The 23,745-nt window shown below is 39.1% G+C and overlaps 1 protein-coding gene across 2 annotated transcripts in view; it reads left to right on the top strand.

Moving 5' to 3' along the window:
* Positions 1 to 23,745, top strand: part of NLGN4X (neuroligin 4 X-linked) — a 268,537-nt gene that overhangs the window by 144,213 nt on the left and 100,579 nt on the right. The window contains exon 3 of one of the 2 annotated variants that reach the window (XM_075263663.1): positions 21,638 to 21,697. The exons of the other annotated variant lie outside the window; for it this stretch is intronic. Coding sequence (XP_075119764.1) covers positions 21,638 to 21,697 — 60 coding nt within the window. The remainder of the gene's footprint in view (positions 1 to 21,637; positions 21,698 to 23,745) is intronic. 2 annotated transcript variants of the gene reach the window in all.

Below are 23,745 nucleotides of genomic sequence, written 5' to 3' on the forward strand. Positions count from 1 at the left end.
GTGATATTCTGGGCTGTCAGTAACCCAAAAACAATACTTTGCTCTAAGTAAAATCCAAATAACTGAATCGAGAAAGTATCGCAACACTCCAATCTTCCTTTATATGTACAACTGCTCTATTGTCTATTCTATAGACTTCTCTACAAATTCTTGTCTTAATAGATTAATCAGGAAAACTATATAAAAATTGAATTTTTGGAAAATTTGCAAAATGGGAGGCAATGTAAAAATCAAAAAGATCAAAAGTATTTCATAACAAAAATGGCAGTGATGCCTCATGACATGGCTTACAGTCTTTAAAAGACTTTTGTCTGGAAACACTCTCCTCTTGAAAAACTCCATACATACAGAAATGATCATTTTTAACGTGAATCCCGTAACACAATGGTGTAACTAAATTCTTTTGGGTTCTGGTGCAAACTTAGACCAGGGCCTCATACCCCTCCCTACAGTGTTAGTGATGGTTATGGGTGCTGCAGTGGTATCTCAGATACTTGAAAGGAATAAGACTATAGTACCCATAACCTTTGTTATCAAGAATATGGTAAGTGAGCAGTGCAGCGTCTAGCATATAAAGCATGCTCTGGGAAGCAGCTGAACTGCAGGGTCCTAACAGTATGAAACTTGCCATTTTGCTAAATATTTGTGAGGTTCAGCCATCTTTTTTTTTTGTTGCTGATATTATTATACACCGAGTTCTCTTCAGACCCCAGAGTATAATAAGTAGAGGCCTAGGGGAGGTGTATAATAATAACAAACACATATACTCACCTTGCCTCACCTGTCCTGGGCATACTTGCTATGTCCGGCTGTCTCTTTGGGCTTCTCCGGCTGTTGACTGATGTCAAGCCTATGATTAGTCTTCAGATGTCATAGTGGCCCAACCACAGACCTCAACACTGACCCCCAGGGCACGTGATGTCAGTTGAAGGCCAGAGAGGGAATTTGATGGAAGCCCAGAGGAGGTGAGTATAAGCATTTATCATTTTATTCACCTCCCCTTGGCAGGCTTCTATTATAAATCCATCCATCCATCCATACATACATGGCGCTGAGTCCTTTTCTCTTAGTGACACTGCAGGCAATAGAGATGATTGCCAATCTCTGCAATAGTGGAGATAGTGGCTTTCCCTGACTGCTATAATGGTGCTGTGGAGCCCCAGTCATCACCAGCTGACCGCGGGCCCTCTAGCCTATTAAGTTGTGACAAAATCCATTGAATGCAATTAAAAATGCTGATTAAAGAGGGCCCAAACTGCTTAATTAACCCATTATCTGTCAAGTTAAATTCAACTATATCTGTCTTTTTTCCTCCAACAAAGCGCAAAGACTCTGCATGTCTCTGTATCGGATCAGAGGCATTCAAAGGTATAGTAGAGAGTGAAGACTAATAATTATAAAATATTGGTGTGCATCAGCCATCAGCTGGCAAAAGTAGGAGACCAAGTTAGTTGAAAGATAAGATTCTGGATTTTTGCACTTAGCAAGCAATCCTATTATTATTTATATAAAGTACAACTCATTACAAATTTTCTAAGAAGAGCTTTTTCAATTATCCATTAATGTGGTTAATGTTTGTATGACTCTGAAATCATCTTTCCATCATTTTCCTGCATGAAAATGAAGAGTGGCTTATATGGTAAATGTTGTTAATTAATTCAAAGCTCCTTTTGTAAAAGATGTACTTTTATCTTTACAAAATGTTGGCAAATTAAAGTTCTGCCAAGGCAATCCATTAGTGTGTACTACTACACATTTCTACAGGTTAATATTAATTGCTTGAAAGCCCAGATGCAGATGAGAGCATTATTCATTCTTAAGATATTGTAAAAGAAAAGGTAGAAGACATCTAGCTATCTAGCTGCCTGTTCACACCCAACTGATCAGTAATTTGGCTAAGGCTTCCAAGTTTGACCCACACCCATTTGAATTCAATACCCCCCAAAAGTTGCAATTCACGCTCACCTACTGGTTGTCGAAAATAGACACAAATAGTTACTATATCACTCAGTGATAACATGGCATAAAGCCATGTTTTCTTTATAAAAATGGATTAACTTTTTTTTTTTTTTAATTCAAACTTTATTAAATTTTTCAAATTACAGAGAACAACAACAGTATCATAGGCAAAATAAGAGAACAGCAGAGAAAATGAGCATAAGACCAAAGACCATGACCATCCATAGAATAACAGCTGTCCATGGTATACGAAAAACAGTCAGGACCAGGCCCAAGCGCAAAGATGCGCTTCAGCATAAAGAGGCCAGAAATAACAATATCAATATAAAATTTGAAAGTAGAGAAAGGTAAAGGAGGGGGGTGAGGCAGACGGGAGGGTAGGAAGGAAAAGGTAAAAAAAAAAAAAAAGGGGGAGGAGGGGGGAGATGAGTGAAAAGAGCAAAATGAAATGAGTCACAAACCAGAAAAAACTCCAATATGAAAACAAGTAAAGTCCGCGCAACCATCTGGAAAGAACATGGCAAACGGAGCTATCAACTCTCAGCAGAGGCCGACGCAGCATCCAGGGATTCAGAGCAACTCGGTGGAAGTTGCCAAGTCGCCGGTAACTGTAGCGCCTCTTCCTGCACCGGCATCCAAGAGGGAACAGTGATAGGAGGGATGTTCAGAGCTCCCCATAGGCGCTCCAAGTCCTGAGGCATATGGACCACCAATCTCTTGCCATTGTGAGGAACCGAAGAGCCGAAGGATTAACTTGTGAGACGTATATCAGGTCATATATGAGACCGTGCATGAGACTGTAACAGCACTGGGCAGTACTGTCAGTGACAGAGTGCTTCACCCCAAGTGTGAGAAGGAGCACTATTGGAGATCCTTCCTCCCAACCGTGATCAGGCTGTATAATCAACATCAGGCTAAGCGAAGATCGCTTTATTGGCCTGAAAGGCGCTTACACTCACATGTCATATCCTTCAGAGGGATAAGCCAATAAAGAGAGTTCCACTTTAGAGTAGAAGAAACTCGGGTTATCAACCTCTTGGTTCTCGGGGACCTGAACTTGGCCATGGTTTTTCAATGTTTCACAGTAGTAGTAGTGTTGGGAGTTTTGAGTCTCTGAAGTTGGGAGCCATGATAGAACAGGAATCAACAAGCTGTTTAGGATATACCAAGCATCTTCCAGGTATGAAGATGTTTGCCTGATGATGTGTCTTTCTTTGTTGTGTATTCCAAATCTAAAGTAAAAAGCCAGCTACATGGTAAGTCATGCCTTGTTAAAGTATCCAATGGATGTTTCATCAGTTTTATTTTGCCAACTTTGTTCTATTTCTTCATACTTAATTGAATGGCCCTCCCTTGTTGCTGTCAAGATTTCTGAGGTCTCCATGAAAGGGAGGAGATCACAAATCTTGAGCAGAGTTTGATGGCTTATTTTTAGGTCTAAGTCCTCAGTGTATTCTTTCTATTTTGATTTTTGCTTCTCTCTGGAACCAGTTGGTCAGTGAACATTGCCATGGCTGCCTTCCTTGTAGTTTTAACCCTTTATAGGGATATTTTTATGTCTGTATCATTATGCCCACACAAATTGCATTCTTAACATTTGATTGTTCAATAACATGAGCAACCAGTCTTATTGTAAAGGACATTCATTGTATCCCATTTGTGTTTTAAGAGTCTAATGGAAAAAATGAGGTAATACCCTATTATAGACTTGATAGGGCAACTCTATTCCTGTTAACATGCAAGGCTACTGGGAAATGAACAAGAAGCGTAGATGTGGATGTATTATATTATTCATACATGCTCTGGTCAATCCTTGCATGCAACATGTTGCAAATTCATCAACAGAACATACAGTGTAAATTGTATTTAATAGTATGCAGTTGTCTTACTATCAGACCAGAATACAACATAAAGTGTTAAAAATTCATTTAGTACGCATAGAGGAAAATTAAAGCCCTGTTACTTTTTTCCTGACATCTCACATGTGTTGAAAAAGGTGACACAAATGTATCTTAAATATGATATTTTGCCCAAAATCTAAGTGTTTTTTACAGACTTGTTATTTTTGGAGAACTAGTATTATGTAAAGCAGTCAATAGTGCTGACAAGTCGAAATTAATACATCTTTTGGCCAAACAATTTTAATATCATGTGGTTTTCACAGTATGTGTTGCAACTTAATAGCATTTATAACTTGATCTTAATCCTACATAAAACAGTTAAAACATAGCAGGATCTTCTGAAGATCTTTTCTATTTAATCCTTATCAGTTCCGTTAGTATCTTCATTTGATAAAATTTATTTCAACTTGTAAAACCTCATATTAACATGTACAAACTGTCACAAACAAACATATGTTCCGATAGATTTGTTCTGCCGGTATTAGCCTATGTAAATATTTATTTGTTGCTACAACAGAAACACCACAATATGTTTCTTAAGATTAATATGTTACAATATGGATATGTTTATACTCCTATAGTTCTGTAAGCAATGAATAATGGAACTAGAAAGTCAGCACTCTCAAAAGGAAGAATATGTGTACATGTACGTGCTTAAAATGAATCTGTTAACTATTAATCTATAACATATGGATAAATATGGAATTTATTTCTGACCATATTTGTAAATAAAAAAAACAAAAATATGGAATATAATATAAATTATCAGTTTTCTGATTGGCAAAGCCTTTTGACTACTTTTGGCTGTGCTTGCGAGAAATTGAGGTGGTAAGTTAAAGGGGTTGTCCACTTTCAGACCAGTATTGAGAAACACATGTTATTGTTTGTACAATAAAAGGATATACAATTCTGCAATATATTTTCTGTATCAATTCCTCACGGTTTTCTAGATCTCTGCTTGTTGTCATTCATTCTTTTACTTCTAGTGGATAAAATTCTGACCATGGTCATGTGATATACAGTCCATGGTCATGTGATATACAGTCCATGGTCATGTGATATACAGTCCATGGTCATGTGATGAGTACACAGGTGCACAGCTGATTACCAGGCAGATGTTTGATTATTGTGCTTTGACTATAACGAGTTGTGTACCTGTGTGCTCATCACATGACCATGGACTGTATATCACATGACCATTGACTGTATATCACATGACCATGGACTGTATATCACATGACCATGGACCGTAAATCACATGACCATGGTCAGAGTTTTATCCACTAGAGGTAAGTAGAATGAATAACAGCAGGCATCCTTCAGAATTTTTTTTTAGATATACCTGAAGAAGTAGCCGAGAGCTTCGAAATGTTGTAATCTGCCATCATTATTAGTTAGCCATTAAAAAAGGTATCGAATACAGAAGACTCAAGTTTTTTGGGTTTTTTTAGGTTTTCTACCCACTGGCTAACACGGTACAAAAACAAACATTTTCCTTAACAGCAAGAAGAGATCTAGAAAACTGTGAGGAATTGATACAGAAAGTACATTGGAAAATTGTACAACTTTTTATTATACAAACCATAACATTTGTCTCTCAATATTGGTATGAAAGTGGACAACCCCTTTGTCTGTTTTGATCAGATGACGTAACACTAAGCTGAAATGGATTATTCTAGTCTTGTATCAAAAGGACACATAACATTCAATGACAGAAATAAAAACATCAGATGTAAAGTATGGATTAACCACTTCAGTACCGGGCCAATTTGTGGTCCAGGACCAGACACATTTTCGTTTTTTTTTTGTATGTGCCGTTTTGAGGGCATTTTTCTCGTATGTCTCATTCAACTAATTTTTGCGTCTCTTTTTGGGGACACATAGGGCTTTATTTTTATGTTGTTTTTATTTTTTAATGTGTTTTAATTTTTTTTATATATATCCGGGAAAATATAAACATAATAGGAGGGAAATTGTGTCTGGTTTTCAATGTATTATTATTTTTTTATTTAATAACACAAAGTGACACTGAAAAACTTTATAAAATAGTTTTTCCTCTCCGTTACAGTAATTTTTATTTTGTATGTTGTTGTCGGGGGTGGGGCTATAAACTTTAATAACAGCGTTTTATTAGCGTATTATTTTATTTATTCTTTTAATTATTTTATTTTCATTTTTAATTATATATATATATATATATATATATATATATATATATATATATAATTTTTTTTTTCAGATTGGGTCCCCATAAGGCCATAAGAGACCTTTGGGGACATCTGATCACTTTTTTTTGTTAGGGAGGCTGATTTCCTCTATAAATGAGACTGCTACATTTAGCCTCAGTTGCAGGTGGAATCCAGCCTCCTGCACACTGTTCTTTACACTTACAGAGCTGATCTGAGTCCTGTGGGATCCAGCAGCTCTTTTAAGACACTGAGCCGATCACATGACCACCAGGTCAGAGGGTGGCCGCATCATGGCGGCGCCCATAGCCATGTATACTGTATACACAGCGATTGAGAAGGCAGGGAAGGGAATAAACCTTCCCTGCCATCTCTCTGGGAGCTCTGGCTGAAGCTACAGCCGGCTCCCAGCTTCAGCAGCTGCACGATGTCCGTGCAGCTGCTGTGTTCTGATTGGACGTAATGGTACGTCCTGTCAGAACTAGGCAACCACTTCCCAGACGTTTATAGTCTATGGGTGGTCCAGAAGTGGTTAAATAGTAAAAAAAAAAAAAAAAAAAAAAAAAAAAAACTCAGCTTTTAAGTTTCATATTATATTTCCTTGTGCTCTTTCATTTTTATAGCACAGAATTTTAAAAGCAAGGAAAGCACCTCCAATATCACTGCCCATTGTACAGCACCAAGCATAGGGAAGTGCATATGAATGAAAAGGGGGCATACTATTATTTGATCAATGTCTCTAGTTATTTTTCAACAAAGGTTTGCTATGTCCTACAGATAATATTGGTTCTGGATGTGCGGAAAATGTTACAAGGCCCTGAACTGATTTTGTAGTCTATCGGCTTCTTTGAGGAGAATACAAAGTTACATCTAAGCTATTATAAATTAAACTAGGAGAGTGTTACCATTTCTATAGCAGAGAGGCGTGAAGTCCTTCCCTTCCAGCCATAAGATTGTGGGGTGAGAGAATATAAATATATTTTTGTGTATAGATGTGGCCATTTTTAACGTCACAGCTACTGAGTTCAGCAAACATTTGGAGCCTTCTTTAACCTGACTGTTTCAATTGATGGTAATGGATTTTTTTGTGAGTTATCATACTGCAGCATGTTATCTGATTCAATTTAAAAAAAGACGATATCTGTGTATATCTTATTGTATATTTTTGTAAAAGATAGCTAATATGATGATATTACTGGTATGCAAAAACCTCCACACACATTGTCAATACATTTATTTACATCACTGCAGTATATACCTCATGCTGCAGCGACATAAATTTAAGCAATCTATTTTAATGGCAGATCATGCTGCATAGCGTTCGGCTATTACAGAGATTGGGCTGACACTGTGTAAACTCAGTTCTCTAAAGTAACAGCAAGCTGTAATGTAGCTATCTTTTTTTTTTTGTCACCCTATCCCTGCTACTACCTGTTCTTACACCTATAATAAACCTGTCTGTATATACTCGGGCTCTTTGTGCTCATTTATAGACCCCACATATAGTACGGCCTTTCTTTCTGATGATTTAATTTTGGCAAAGTGCACTTTGGTAGCATATAAATTATAGATAGTAAATGATAGATAGATAGATAGATAGATAGATAGATAGATAGATAGATAGATAGATAGATAGATAGAGTGAGAAGGTGGCAGGCAGAGTGCTGGAGTACAGATACATCAGCCCCAGGTTTCTGATATTCTGACATATGTGTGGTCCAGGGCACATCTGGAGTAAGTCTGAATATTGTGAGAAGGTGACAGGTAAAGTGCTGGAGTCCAGATATATCAGCCCCAGGTTTCTGACATATGTGTGGTCCAGGGCAGATCTGGAGTAGGCCTCAGCCCAGGTGTAGATCCTTGGCTCATTACTGGGCCAGAAAAGGATGCAGATCCTTCATTACATGGCAGTTCCATGAGGTGAAAAGAGGTGTATGGTTCTGTCCTGTAACCCTGAGTCCAGTGAGACTATATTGTGCTTGTTTTATTCATGTGGCTGTAAATAAGCCACACATATAGTTAGGGTATCAGTTCTGTTTAGTTAGTTGCTCAGACAAGCAGGAATGTATTCTGTTTTTGCCTAAAGTTAAGACTGTATCTTGTTTTGTTTATTTTTGCCTGAATTCAAGGTTTATTTATTTTCCTGCCTTTTTCTAAATAAACCTGTTTCCTGCATATTTTGTGTCCCTGTCTTGACTGTTTGGGTTCGCACCACTGCTTATACTGAGCTAACTTCTCCAATATATATATATATATATATATATATATATATATATATATATAGTTTAACCAATTGAGATAAGATATAAAAATAGACACAGCTGCTTAGATTCACCATCACAGCAAAGTAGTATTAATGGTTACGGAATTGTATACAAGTATTTAAAGGGATTTCTATCCTTAGAATACCCTTTGTAAACTAAATACATGTAGGAATAGACTTAAGAAAGGCGATTCTTCTCTTACTTTTATTATTCTGATTCACGCCACCGTTCCTGAGAAATATCTTCTTTCTGCCTTATGTAAATGAGTTTTCTTGCAGCACTGAGGGCATTCCCTGTGCTGCTTGAAAACTATCGAGCGACGGCCCCTGTCTTCTTCTCCACCTCCCGCTTCTTCACTTGCGCTCCTCTTCTCTTCATCCAAAAGCGCCGACTGTGCATGTCCTTCGGACATTTTCCTGTGGCCTTTAACTATGTCTTGTACGTATATATGTGAGTTTTATGAACACTTATCAAGCAATATGCTAACTATCCTATTTATTTACTTCTATTGCGCCATTATATGCTACAGTGCTTTACATTGATATTGTCACCATTGTCCCAAGTAGGGTTCACAATCTAAATTCCCTATTAGTATGTCTTTGGAGTGTGGGAGGAAACCGGAGTACCCGGAGGAAATCCACACAAACACAGGGACACCATACAAACTCCTTGAAGATGCTCTTTATCTATGTGTGACCGTCTAGTGGGGGAGGATAATTTGCAGTCTTTTAAGGCTTTTGTTAGCATGTTGGGATATTGTATTGAATTGGTTTAAAACCAAATTGGTACTTTTTTTTTTTTTTTACTAAAATTGAGATTAGTATGAAGTGGGAACACAAGTGTAAAAGATCTATTTCTGAATGTATCTACCTAAGAGGACATGAAATCTGTCTAGTACTTCACTTACTTTTTATCTCCTACCTCATACCTCTATACTATGATATTCCTTTATCATGCAATTGCTTTCATTTTATCATCCCACTATGTTTTAATAGTAAATAATAGCAGTTAAGTTTTTACAGCCAACAATATAATATTTCTGATTCTAGATAGATTAGACATTGTATTTGGAACTTTAGTAAAAATTTTATTTAGTTTAATGGAAAACTCTCATGAGGGCTCATGTTTTATTGCTTCTGGTGAAAGTAACAACAAAATGCAGTGAGATGTACCAGCCTAGAGATGCCAACCAAGAATTGGCTGTTTTAGGTGACTGGCTCAAAAATAACACAGGGATGTCTTGTTCTTGTACATCTGGCTGCTGTCCAGTTCCCCAGCTGCATTACACATAGCATTAAGTGTTGGTTGACAATGAGTTGTGAGAGGCATACAAATATGTGAAATGGCACTATCAACCCTGAGATGATTAGACCTCTCAGATGCCTTGATATACACATAAAAATGTACATATTTTGTCTTTTTCATATAAAAATCAGTTTCTTGTTTCCCTTTTCCCTCTGAAATGATCTTCCTCTAATATTATATGAAAGCCAAGTAGTAGAGTTACATATGTGGCCAAAGTTGTTGGTATGCCTCGTTTAATGAAAGAAAAACCCACAATGGTCACAGAAATAACTTGAATCTGATAAAAGTAATAATACATAAAAATTCTATGAAAATGAACAAATGAAAGTCAGACATTGCTTTTCACTTCAACAGAATTAAAATAAATAAATAAAATAAACCTCATGAAACAGGCCTGGACAGAAATGACGGTTCCCTTAACTTAATATTTTGTTGCACAACCTTTTGAGGCAATCGCTGCAATCACACGATCCCTGTAGCTGTCAGTGAGACTTCTGCACCTCTCAGCAGGGATTTTGGCCCTCTCCTCATGAGCAAACTGCTCCAGTGGTCTCAGGTATGAAGGGGGCCTTTTCCAGACACGTTTCAGCTCCTTCCAAAGATGCTCAATACGATTTAGGTCAGGGCTCATAGAAGGCCACTTCACAACAGTCCAATGGTTTCCTCTTAGCCATTCTTGGGTGTTTTTAGCTGTGTGTTTTGGGTCATTGTCCTGTTGCAAGACCCATGACCTGCGACTGAGATCAAGCTTTCTGACACTGGGCAGTACATTTCTCTCTAGAATCCCTTGATAGTCTTGAAATTTCATTTTACCCTGAACAGATTCAAGACACCCTGTGCCAGATGGAGCAAAGCAGCCCCGGAACATAACAGAGCCTCCTCCATGTTTCACAGTAGGGACAGTGTTCTTTTCAAGATATGCTTCATTTTTCTGGCTGTGAGCATAGAGCTGATGTACCTTGCCAAAAAGTTTGATTTTTGCTTCATCTGTCCATAGGGTGAGCTGAGTTGTTGGGAAGGGCTTGTAGTGGGTGGGATTGCTAGGGAGACAGGGAGGGGGTGTTAGAGAGGGAGGGGGAAGAGTGAAAGGGAGTTAGTGTGAGAGCCTACAGCTACCATAATGCAATGCAAGCAGGAAGTTACACCAAGTAAACAAATGCTGAAGATGCCAGGCACTGCCAGAGAAAGCCAGAAATAACTTAGAACACTGCTAAAGGTAATTGGGTGCATTTATTATCTCATTAATTGCACTAGCAAACCTTTTTTAAAAAAGGATTTATTTTTTTTTAACCAGAAAAACCCTTTAAGTCAAAAGTTTGGACATTTGTTGTGCAATATGTGAGACTTAAAATTGTAAGTCATCAGTTCAATGGGTGCTTAGTTTGGCCCAGTTGAGCTCACATTGGAGGTCTCTTTTAGTAATTGAGTTATTTGTTGCTGAAGACCTCCATTTTTGGTTAAACAAATGAGATCTAAATGTACTCCTTGTACAGCATTATGACGGGGGGAAATGAGTCATTTGACCATGTACATAGCTCTTGGCTGAGGCAAGTCCTGATCTGAATTACATGAGAACTTTGTTGAGTGTTATAAAACCATTTTAGTAAACTAAGCCATTAGTAACAAGTTTTTGTAAATAATATCGCTAATAGAGATGAGCGAGTAGTACTCGATCGAGTAGGTATTCGATCGAATACTATGGTATTCAAAATACTCGTACTCGATCGAGTACCACTCGCTGTTCGAATGTAAAAGTTCGATGCAGAAGCAGCATTGATTGGACGAATGCTAAACAGTCGGCCAATCAACGCTGGTTCTTCTCCTACCTTTAGAAGTCTTCTCCGTGCAGCTTCCCTGCGGCGTCTTCCAGCTCTGAATTCACTCTGCCAGGCATCGGACCTGGGCAGAGCCAACTGCGCATGTCCGCTTGTAGTGCAGGCATGCGCAGTTAGCTCTGCCCAGGCCCGATGCCTGGCAGAGTGAATGAAGAGCCGGAAGACGCCGTGGGGACGCTGCAAGGAGAAGACTGCTCGGAGGATTCAGCCCGACCCTCACTCGTGGACTTGGTAAGTATAATTTGATCGAACATTGCCTACCCCTGACACGAGCATTTTCCCCCCATAGACTATAATAGGGTTCGATATTCGATTCAAGTAGTCGAATATTGAGGGGCTAATCGAAACGAATATCGAACCTAGAACATTTTACTGTTCGCTCATCTCTAATCTCTAACATTAATTGAATAATGCAGCGGTATAACTCCGGATGACACTGTCATTCCCCACATATTATCACTGCATCTTATATTTTAATATTCTGAAATCTATAGTGCACGTATGGACAATGCAAAAAGGTTTTCCTGACTGTCATGTCTTACATTTTTCTTGTCCTAGCTGTCTACTTGATGACAAATAGAATTGATGAAACATAATGCTGCTTTTCACATACCTGTCTTTAATACAATTTGATGGAATGAAAACACTTCTATCCTTGAATATATTCAGTTGAGCATTCCAAACAGAATTACTTTTTTTTTTTTGCAGCTGGAAAGTGAATGTTTTTAGTTCAATTGACATAAAATGGTTTGTGAAATTGGTGTTTCAGATTATTTCACAATCATTTATCAAGTTTCAGTGACAATGAAAAAAATAAAATGGATAGACAAGAAAAATAACCACATTGGTTCAATTTTTGTAACAGTAAAAATCTTATTTAAATTCTTATTAAATATTTTGATATCTTTTGTTTGTGAAAAGTTTAGTTAGGTGTAAGATTATGTCAGTAACAACCCATAATCTTACACCTCAACCCATGGTTAGAAGGGCCAGCTCTGTCCTGGGGAGCCCTCTGGACCCAGTACAGGGGGAGGGTGACAGAAAGATATTGTCCGTGGTGATTTCCATGCTAGAGAATAACTTCCATCCCCTGTATGAGACTGTGGAAGCACTGGGCAGTACTGTCAGTGACTGACTGCTTCACCCCAAGTGTGAGAAGGAGTGTTATCAGAGGTCCTTCCTCGCATCTGCAGTGAGGCTGTCAACATCAGGCTAAGCAAAGATCACTCCGCACAGAGAACTAAATGATCCTGAGTCTTTCATTTTCCTTTTAGTTGCTATGACTCCTAGTATCTTTTCTATCTGCTATTCTGAGCTTGTATGTGCTCTTTCCTGTAATATATTACTGTATTATTCATGCTACTGTAACACACTGAATTTCACTATGGTGGCACTATTATCTTATCTCTTATCTTATCTTATCCAACCTAGCACAGGCAAATAAATCAAACCATAGCTAAAGTTATGTGTAATAATGAGAAATGATACAGGAAAAAAGTATCGAACACGGTTACTGAAATTTATTTAATACTTCATACAAAACCCTTTGCTTCAAGACTCCTCCTGTATGAAGATACTAGTCACATGCATTGCTCAGGTGTAATTTTTGCCCATTCTTCCACGTAAACACTCATTAAATCCTGAAGGTTCTGTGAGCTCCTTCTATGACCTATGAACTTTGTTTCCTTCCATAGATGTTATATTGGATTCGGGTCAGGTTATTGGCTGGGCCATTCTAACAGCTTTATATTCTCTCTCTAAAACCAATTGAGAGTTTCCTTGGTTGTGTGTTTGGGATTATTCTCTTGGTGAAATGTCATCCCCTGTGTCATCTTCATCATCCTGGTAGTTGTTGAGCAATCTTTGAATATGGTTTTTGTTCTACAATGGAGTCTTGCATGGTGAGCATACATACAGACCATGGAGGTTTAGGACATTACTCTTTTTTTTTGTTCTTTGATACAATTGAACCTGTTGATTCCAGATCTTTCTGTAGCTCTCCACACGTGGCCCTTGGCTCTTGGACATGTCTTCTGATAATTCTTTTCACAACTCTGTCTGAAATCTTGAGGGAAGTGCCTGGTGGTGTCCAGTTTATGGTGAAATCATGTTCTTTCCACTTCCAAATTATGGCCCCAATAGTGCTCACTGGAATCTTCAGTAGATAAGAATTTTTTTCTGTAACCAATGCCATCATATGCAGCAATAGGTGAAGGTCTTGAGACAGCTCACTGGTTTTACCCATCATCAGATGTTTCTTGTGTGGCACTTTTATATAGGCCATCAGTTGAACCCACCAATATTATATGTCACTAAATGTCAGGATTACTCTCTATGCAACAAGTAAGAATTGGATATACCAATAGGGGCAGTAAACGTGCTCACCCGGAGCAAGGATATTGCGTAAAAAGGTGAGTATTTATTCAAATAATATGATGACGCGTTTCAGGGTCTTTGGAGTCGTATAGGATGCCCCACCCCTTCATCAGATATTGTTTTTTTTCAGCTGAACAGCATGCAGGATTACTTTCTAATTACTGATAGATCTCAGTGGGTGTCATGACTTTCCATGGTTTTTTGCACCTATGTTTGTTACTTTTTCTCTGTGTCATTTGTCATTATTGTACATGACTTAATTTACAGACATCTATGGTTTGATTTCTTTGCCTGTATGGATTGTATGGATTGTTCCTGACATCTGGTGAGAATTTCAAGTCAACAGCACCTTTACAAAAATATTTGCTAAGAAAATTGGTAATGTTTCCAATACTTATTTTACCAGCTGTATGTGTAGTTTTAATGCCTTTACAAAGCTAACATTTTTGAGGAAAAATAAGCGATTTTTCTGTGCCATTTTTAAATAAATTTCCTTTAACTGTGTTAGAATATTTATTTTTAGTATCACCAGGGGACTACACAATGTGATCGTATGAATAATGAAATAAGGTTTCGGATACACTATATTCAGGATACTAAAGAATGTATTGCTTGTCAGTAGAGATGAGCGAACAGTGTTCTATCGAACACATGTTCGATCGGATATCAGGGTGTTCGCCATGTTCGAATCGAATCGAACACCGCGTGGTAAAGTGCGCCAAAATTCGATTCCCCTCCCACCTTCCCTGGCGCCTTTTTTGCACCAATAACAGCGCAGGGGAGGTGGGACAGGAACTACGACACTGGGGGCATTGAAAAAAATTGGAAAAAGTCATTGGCTGCCGAAATCAGGTGACCTCCATTTTAGACGAATAGTGGATTTCAAATCCGGGTGATATGAGAATGTGAACTTTGTGACTATGAGACAGGGATAGCTGTACAGGCAGGGATAGCTAGGGATAACCTTTATTTAGGGGGGAATGTTATTAAAAATAACTTTTTGGGGCTCTATCGGGTGTGTAATTGTGATTTTTGTGAGATAAACTTTTTCCCATAGGGATGCATTGGCCAGCGCTGATTGGCCGAATTCCGTACTCTGGCCAATCAGTGCTGGCCAATGCATTCTATTAGCTTGATGAAGCAGAGTGTGCACAAGGGTTCAAGCGCACCCTCGGCTCTGATGTAGCAGAGCTGAGGCTGCACAAGGGTTCAAGCGCACCCTCGGCTCTGATGTAGGAGAGCCGAGGGTGCACTTGAACCCTTGTGCACCCTCGGCTCTGCTACATCAGAGCCGAGGGTGCGCTTGAACCCTTGTGCACACTCTGCTTCATCAAGCTAATAGAATGCATTGGCCAGCACTGATTGGCCAATGCATTCTATTAGCCCGATGAAGTAGAGCTGAATGTGTGTGCTAAGCACACACATTCAGCTCTACTTCATCGGGCTAATAGAATGCATTGGCCAGCGCTGATTGGCCAGAGTACGGAATTCGGCCAATCAGCGCTGGCTCTGCTGGAGGAGGCGGAGTCTAAGATCGCTCCACACCAGTCTCCATTCAGGTCCGACCTTAGACTCCGCCTCCTCCAGCAGAGCCAGCGCTGATTGGCCGAATTCCGTACTCTGGCCAATCAGCACTGGCTAATGCATTGTATTGGCGTGATGAAGCAGTGCTGAATGTGTGTGCTTAGCACACACATTCAGCTCTACTTCATCGGGCTAATAGAATGCATTGGCCAGCGCTGATTGGCCAGAGTACGGAATTCGGCCAATCAGCGCTGGCTCTGCTGGAGGAGGCGGAGTCTAAGATCGCTCCACACCAGTCTCCATTCAGGTCCGACCTTAGACTCCGCCTCCTCCAGCAGAGCCAGCGCTGATTGGCCGAATTCCGTACTCTGGCCAATCAGCACTGGCTAATGCATTGTATTGGCGTGATGAAGCAGTGCTGAATGTGTGTGCTTAGCACACACATTCAGCTCTACTTCATCGGGCTAATAGAATGCATTGGCCAGCGCTGATTGGCCAGAGTACGGAATTCGGCCAATCAGCGCTGGCTCTGCTGGAGGAGGCGGAGTCTAAGATCGCTCCACACCAGTCTCCATTCAGGTCCGACCTTAGACTCCGCCTCCTCCAGCAGAGCCAGCGCTGATTGGCCGAATTCCGTACTCTGGCCAATCAGCACTGGCTAATGCATTGTATTGGCGTGATGAAGCAGTGCTGAATGTGTGTGCTTAGCACACACATTCAGCTCTACTTCATCGGGCTAATAGAATGCATTGGCCAATCAGCGCTGGCCAATGCATTCTATTAGCGTGAACTGAGTTTGCACAGGGGTTCTAGTGCACCCTCGGCTCTGCTACATCAGATTGCTACATCTGATGTAGCAGTGCCGAGTGTGCATCAGATGTCTAGTTGAGCAAAACTGACTCAGCACTGCTAAGTCTCTGCATTCGCATAGGAATGCATTGGCCAGCCTTCGGCCAATCAGCGCTGGCTCTGCCGGAGGAGGCGGAGTCTAAGGTCGGACCTGAATGGAGACTGGTGTGGAGCGATCTTAGACTCCGCCTCCTCCAGCAGAGCCAGCGCTGATTGGTCGAGTTCCGTACTCTGGCCAATCAGCACTGGCCAATGCATTTCTATGGGGAAAAGTTAGCTTGCGAAAATCGCAAACTGACAGGGATTTCCATGAAATAAAGTGACTTTTATGCCCCCAGACATGCTTCCCCTGCTGTCCCAGTGTCATTCCAGGGTGTTGGTATCATTTCCTGGGGTGTCATAGTGGACTTGGTGACCCTCCAGACACGAATTTGGGTTTCCCCCTTAACGAGTTTATGTTCCCCATAGACTATAATGGGGTTCGAAACCCATTCGAACACTCGAACAGTGAGCGGCTGTTCGAATCGAATTTCGAACCTCGAACATTTTAGTGTTCGCTCATCTCTACTTGTCAGTATTAAATTACCTATCTACTAGGCTCTGCCTGGCGGTTGGTGTATTAGGTATACAGTGATAGCAGTTAGACCACCGCCTGCCATGGCAACGCAATGATACTCCATGATCCGAGTGGTCAGACAGATAGTAATGTCCATGAGGCCAATAGAATGATTATTCAGGCATAGACTAGAATACAGTCATACAGGGGTGAACCTACCCCTTTCGCCGCCCGAGGTGAACTACAGAAAACCGCCCCCCCCCCGAAGGAGGGAGCGGAGCGTAGGGGTGTGGCGGCGCTAAGGGGGCGTGGCGGAGTGAAGGGGGTGGGGCTTATTGCCGTTCGCAGGCATAGAGCAGGCACGGAGAAGACCTGCTCTCTGCCTGAGCGGTGCTGCTCCAGTGGCCTCCCCAAACCACCGCTCGGTGCTAAGCCAGTCCAGGACAGCTTGTCCTGGACTGGCTTAGATAATAAAAAATGCTGCCCTCCCTGGGGCCCTGACATAGCGCTGCCTGAAGCGCTCGCTTCAGGTCGCCTCATGGGAGGTGCGGTGCTGCAGTCATAGCAGTTAGACCACCGCCTGCCATGGCAACCCATCGATACTCCATGATCCGAGTGGTCAGAAAGATAGTAATGTCCATGAGGCCAATAGAATGATTATTCGGATATAGAATAGAATACAGTCATAGCAGTTAGACCACCGCCCACCATGGCAACCCATCAATACTCCATGATCCGAGTGGTCAGAAAGATAGTAATGTCCATGAGGCCAATAGAATGATTATTCAGGCATAGAATAAAATACAGTCATAGCAGTTAGACCATCGCCTGCCATGGCAACCCATCGATACTCCATGACCTGAGTGGTCACAAAGATAGTAATATCCATGAGGCCAATAGAATGATTATTCGCCTCATAGATTAGAATAAAATCCTCTTAGTCATGTTGGCTTCAGTTTTTAATATTTAAATGCTGCAAGTAGCGCCATTTGGCTTAAGAAGTTTGTCTATTTAAAGTGCAAAAGATTTAGTGTTGGCACAAGATTTCCTTCAAATGACGGAACAGCATAAATCGCAACTCATAAAAGGAGATTTAAATCTCTAAAATGTTCTCTCGAGCAGCAACGAGCACAAATGTAATTTTGTAAAAAAAGAACAAAAATTCATTTTAACAATATCTCTGTGGTTAGTTTTGCAAATATTTTTTTTCGTCAGGCCTAAAGTCTATTCAGTGAGGTCCAAAGTAATATCTTAAAAAGTAAGAAAAACACCTCATGTTTATTCCTGTTTAATATGTAAAGCAGTTACACAGAAGGGGATATGAGATAACAGTTCTATTTCAATTAGTTGTGGATGACTGCATTGTTTTCAAAGGAATTTGCATCAGTACATTTTTCAATTGCAAAGTACCCTCAGCTATTAAATCGAAGCAAAGAAACTACAGGTGACTGGCAAACATTTAATTTTAAGACTGAAAAACAGGAATAAACATATTTTAGTGGTGAAGAATTCGGAAGGGGTATTTTTCTCAGAATTGTTTCTTTTCTTTCAAAATAATATAACCTATAATATAGTTGAAAGCTGTATTCTGGTTTTAAGTATGAGGCAACATCATTCATTTACTGTTAGATAGACATGATTGTTAACGTGGGTAACTTTTCCTCGTTAAGACGTGTTATGTATTTGTGTAGCTTCTTCTTAAAAAGTCTACAGACTGCGTCATATGGGAATATATTATTGGGGAATAATATACCATGCATCTGGTCTATTAGGTCTTTGTATGGATAAATAGTAATCAACATTTTTTTTATAACTTGATAAGTATACAAGTAAGGATAAGTTCACACCTGTGCATGGCTCTCTATTATTCGGGTCTGCCGGGTGACTGTATATATTTGATATAATTATAATTTATATTATGTTTCTAGTTATCGGAATAAAGGCAATGTCAATATTTATTGAGGTACTTCATAGTGTCCTTTCCATCAGTCAAAATCTGCCCACCAACTTGCTGAAGAATACAGGAAATAAGAAGAAGAGAGAGAAGGTAATCTGTTGAGAAAGGGAGATGGGAAAACACCTTAATATCCAATTAGGTTACTCCTTTCATTGGTTTTCAGAAATCTTCCACAAATGAATTTAATGCTTGCAGGTTTTTTTTTTTTTTTTTTACCCTTGTCCCTTTGTTGAGGTAATGACCTCCGCCAGAATACGGGTCACTTCCAGTGGTCAGTCACCTGCTCCAAATCAATCATGCATGTGCACGCTGACTAGAATGAATTCCGACACAGGAGTCAGTGTTAATCCCAGTCCATGCAACAAGGCGCTGTGCCTGCTCACACAGTACTGAGGTTTATTGAGAAAGTCACAAATCTTATACAGGAATGCAAGAAAGATAAGATAACGGCAGTCTGTAAGCATATATGTCTTGTATCCGAATACACTGGCGATCAGTCATTGGCTCTTAAGTTTCAACATCTTCTTAGGTTTCGATTTCCAGAGAAATGATACTGTCTTTCTTGTAAACCACATGACGATCGTGTGCGTCAGCCTCTGGGTGCGGTACTGGATACAGGCACCATCTTAATGTATATAAGGTATAATAAGCTTGCATAGAGAAAAATATAATTTCTTAAGCAGTATAAAAGATATATAAAAATAGGAATATATGGTTTACCTTCACACCTTTAGCAGTGGTGCAGACCCAAACAGTGAAGACAGGGACACAAAACGTACAGAAAACTGGTTTATTTAGAAAAAAAAAAAATTTGGAAAAAATAAACCTTCACTTCAGGCACAAAATAAACAAAACAAAATACAGCCTTAACTTCAGACAAAAACAAAATAAAAACCTGCTTGTCTGAGCCACTAGCTAAACACTAGGTTAATCTAACTATACGTGTGGCTTACTAACAGTCGTATGAACAAAACAAGCACATCTTTGTCTCACCAGACTCAGGGTTATAGGACAGAGCCATACACCTCCTTTCAATCCATGGATCTGCAGGGAGTGCAGAATCTACAGCCTTTTCAGGCCAGTAATGAGCCAAGAACTCACACCTGGAGCTGAGGCCTACCCAAGACCCGCACCGGATCACACATAAGTTAAAAACCTTGGGGCGATATAGCGAGATTCCAGCACTCTGCCTGTCACTTTCTCACAATATTTTGCTTATCTAACAGTCAATTTCAGAAGTCAGCTCAATGCTGGTAGACAACTACTTACTGGAAGGTCCATGTGCACAGTTAGATCCAGTGAACAATCAAAATGGAAAAATAGTTGACCAGCAAACCAGAAATCCATAAAATGTTTTTATTGAAGATAATGAAACATCCACATTTACGGGACACATGGATGAATTTCAATATGACTTTTTGTTTATTTCCGGTGTGACATCTGAGCCCAATACTTAAATGTGAACCTGCCTCAACATAACTCACACCTATGATAAGATTCACTTATCTGTTTCAGGCTGCTTGTTTACACGTTTGTTCTACCAAACAATGTACCCAATGTGTCTGTGAGGAGTGCGATTCCCAGGCTTCCCACTCTGCTGTTATCCCGCGGCTTTGGTTTTTTCTTGACCATTCAGACACCGGTTGAACCTGACCCTATAGCTGGGAGAGCCTTCCATTACTTGCAACACTTTTTGACCTATTGATCAGTGTGTTTATTTCCAACACTGAGGGCGTTGGAGTTACCTGTGAACTATTCAATGTGTTAATATTGACCGCAGGTAGCGAAGTCTTCTGTGTTTGTTTTCAGCCTCAGAATCCTATCTAAATCCGTAACTATGTTACTTATGTATACATGTGGCCATCCAGTTGGAGAGGGCGATTTTCCTTTCGAGGCTTTTGTTAGCATGACATATTGTGCTGAATCCAGTTTGTTTTGAGCTGGAATCCTTAACCTGACTGGAGATCGATTAAGTGTGGACACATGTGAATAGACGATAGATAGATAGATAGATAGATAGATAGATAGATAGATAGATAGATATGCTAATTTTTGCAGATGGCTAAAGTGTCTATCTCTTTCATCACCATGCTGATATATTTTCTCCATCTCCTGAAAATGTTTCTACATATTTTATTACATGAGACATTTTTTATATATATTTTGTTCAGATTGATAAAATGAATTCCATCACCAAATGTTACGGCAATCGTAAAAATGATCCTCTGCTCCTTATTCTTGATGCTGAAATTGCTGTACTGTATAGAGGAGTTGTGTGCTTTGAGAGTATAATAATTAGATCAATGTATATGGAAAGTGCTATATATAATATACCGTAATTTTTACCATAAAAATATTCTAAAAGGTATGCAATAAAAGCCATGTTTGTTATAATCTGCAAATAATAAAGTTGTCTATATACAATGTCATCTCAATATTTCACATTTCATGCATACATATACTGTAAATATAAATTATTTTCCTTTGTTTTTTTTAAGATGGCTAAAGTGTCTTACTCTTTCATGACTACTTTTCCAGATTTCCAGCGTATCCAGAACATTTTTCCTCTCATTTACTTAAAATATGGTTTCTTCACTTCTTAACATCTCTTGAATATGTTTTACCTATTTTTTTTTAACATATAGGGCATTTCAATTAACCGACTAATATGAAGCAAGAACCATTTCACCTTCTCTTCATTGCAAACAAATAGCATTTTTCACATTTTTCAGTATGTTTTTCATGATTTTCTTTAAATGTTTGCATACAATGTAACGGCTTGTTACATTTTTGTAGAACAATATTTTTTTTTATCTAAATTCATTTTTTTCACTTTTTTAAAATTTTTATTTTATATTTTTGAAAAGCCACCTATGTTTGAATTATCTTTTTTTTCCCCTTTATTCTTCTTACTGTAACCCTCAGGAGCCAACACAAAGAAACAAGCTGATGATATAGCCAATAATGACCGTGGTGAAGATGAAGGTATTTTTTTTTTATATTCAAGCTCAGTATGATGCATGAATATTTTTTTCTTTTTTTTTATCCTATACACAATTTTTTTCTTGTGGCATATTTTCTTCTCATTTTTATCTTCTTTATTGAATTTTGAATCTGATTTTGATTTCTTTAAAGTAGTGGTTGCTACTTTTTTTTAATACAATAAAAAATCCGCAATGTCAGATTGGGTTGCACAAATAGGATTCACTATTTCATTGATAAGTATGTGATAGAAAACTGTCCAGAAATTTTAAATAAGATCTACCAATTTTTTTTCTGATCATTAATACCGCCATAAAATTGCTTTACAATACTCAATACACTATTTTTCCTGTGAAAGCGTATGAATTGGTTTTGATTTTATGCTAAAAATGTATGAAGTATGGAAGATGTTTCAAGTGTTAGTACTTATGACTCCACTTCAAAGCTTATTATTCTGGATACAATGGTAAAATTATTCAATTTCCAACAGTATATATTTTTGTTGTGTTAAAATCTATGGATTTTCAAAGCACTGTACGGAATATACAAAGATCTTTTGTTTTCTGATTAAAAATGGTTACTTGAAATTGTGATAAGCCTTTCAGACTTTGAATGTATTCTCTTTCAGGATTCTCAAATTAGTAACAATTAACAGTATGTATAAGTAAGAATAATATATTGTCATATTTAATGCCGTATCAACATAGCAACCAAGAGTAAAACATGGAAATTGAAAGTTTTGTAGATTTGCTAGATATAGGTTATAAAGAAAAGAATATATATATAAATAGCACATTAATTCATACAAAAAAGACAAATACATTTCAAATGAACCCCAATGTCTTATAGGACTTTTTGGATTTAAGATATTGATGACCTATCCCAAGGACAGTGCTTTCTCTGTGTAGTGGTTAGGTCAGTGTATTGTAGAACAGCTGTCATTCACTTGAATGGAAGCTAAGCTGTAATCAGTGGCGTAAGTACTGCTGTAGTAGTCGTAGCAGCGGCAACAGAGGCGATCACCTCATGGGACCGGGTGGGGTATACTGCTTCTTTTTTTTTTCTATAGACCGTTACCTTCCAGAGTAATTCCAGCTGGTAACGAACCATATTTACATACCGATCCCTGTTCCTGCATACGACCACCTCTGCTTCCCCTTATGTCCCCCACGACCGCGGATGAACTACAAAAAAAAATACTATCATTAGTCTCAGGTGTCTTTTTAGACCCCCGACTATAATGATCAGAGCTCCAGGGGATGTGAGTGAACATAAAAACCTGTGTTATTTACCTCTTATGGGCTCATGTGTGATTCCATGCTGTTTTCAGGCCACTATAGTGACATCACAGACATCACGTGAGATCAGATCAGTGCTGTGACACATAATGATGCCAGTGTAACTCCTGTCTGTGACATCATTGAAGAGGGCCAATAACAGCAGGGAGTCATGGCAGAGCGCAGAAGATATGAGTAACACTTTTTATGTTTTCCACCTCCCTTGAACCTCCAATCATTATTATCTCGGGTCTGAAAATACCCCAGAGTATAACTATTTGTGGGTGGTGTACCACCAAGATTTTGAGTTCTGCCGAACTTGGAATTTTTGCAATAAGTACTGTAGGGACCATGATGAGACATAATACTGTGTGGAAGGGACACCATGGGACATAATTCTATATAGAGGGGATAGTATGAAACATTATACTGTGTGGAGGAGCCATTCTGTGACATTAACTGTATACAGGGGCTGCTATGGGATATTAAACTGTGTAAAGGGGTGTTATGGTCAGTGGGGTTTATTAAAAAAAAACTAAACAACTGAAAAACCCTGCGGAGCCCTCTGGGCTACTGACTGCTAAAAACCTGGTGTGAACAGTGTCTGACAGTTGATGTCACTGCCAGATAGATTAAACAACCAGGTTTGCTCTGTTACCAATCACAGAGTCCAGTGCAGTCAGAGCAGCCGCACAAATAAACAAACTGGCTAGCCTGAACTCCAGGACAAGCCAAAGACCAAGTAAACCCTGTGTGTGGCAGTTCCACCCAACC

Source organism: Leptodactylus fuscus, chromosome 2 (assembly GCF_031893055.1).
Source record: "Leptodactylus fuscus isolate aLepFus1 chromosome 2, aLepFus1.hap2, whole genome shotgun sequence".
Classification (NCBI taxonomy): domain Eukaryota; kingdom Metazoa; phylum Chordata; class Amphibia; order Anura; family Leptodactylidae; genus Leptodactylus; species Leptodactylus fuscus.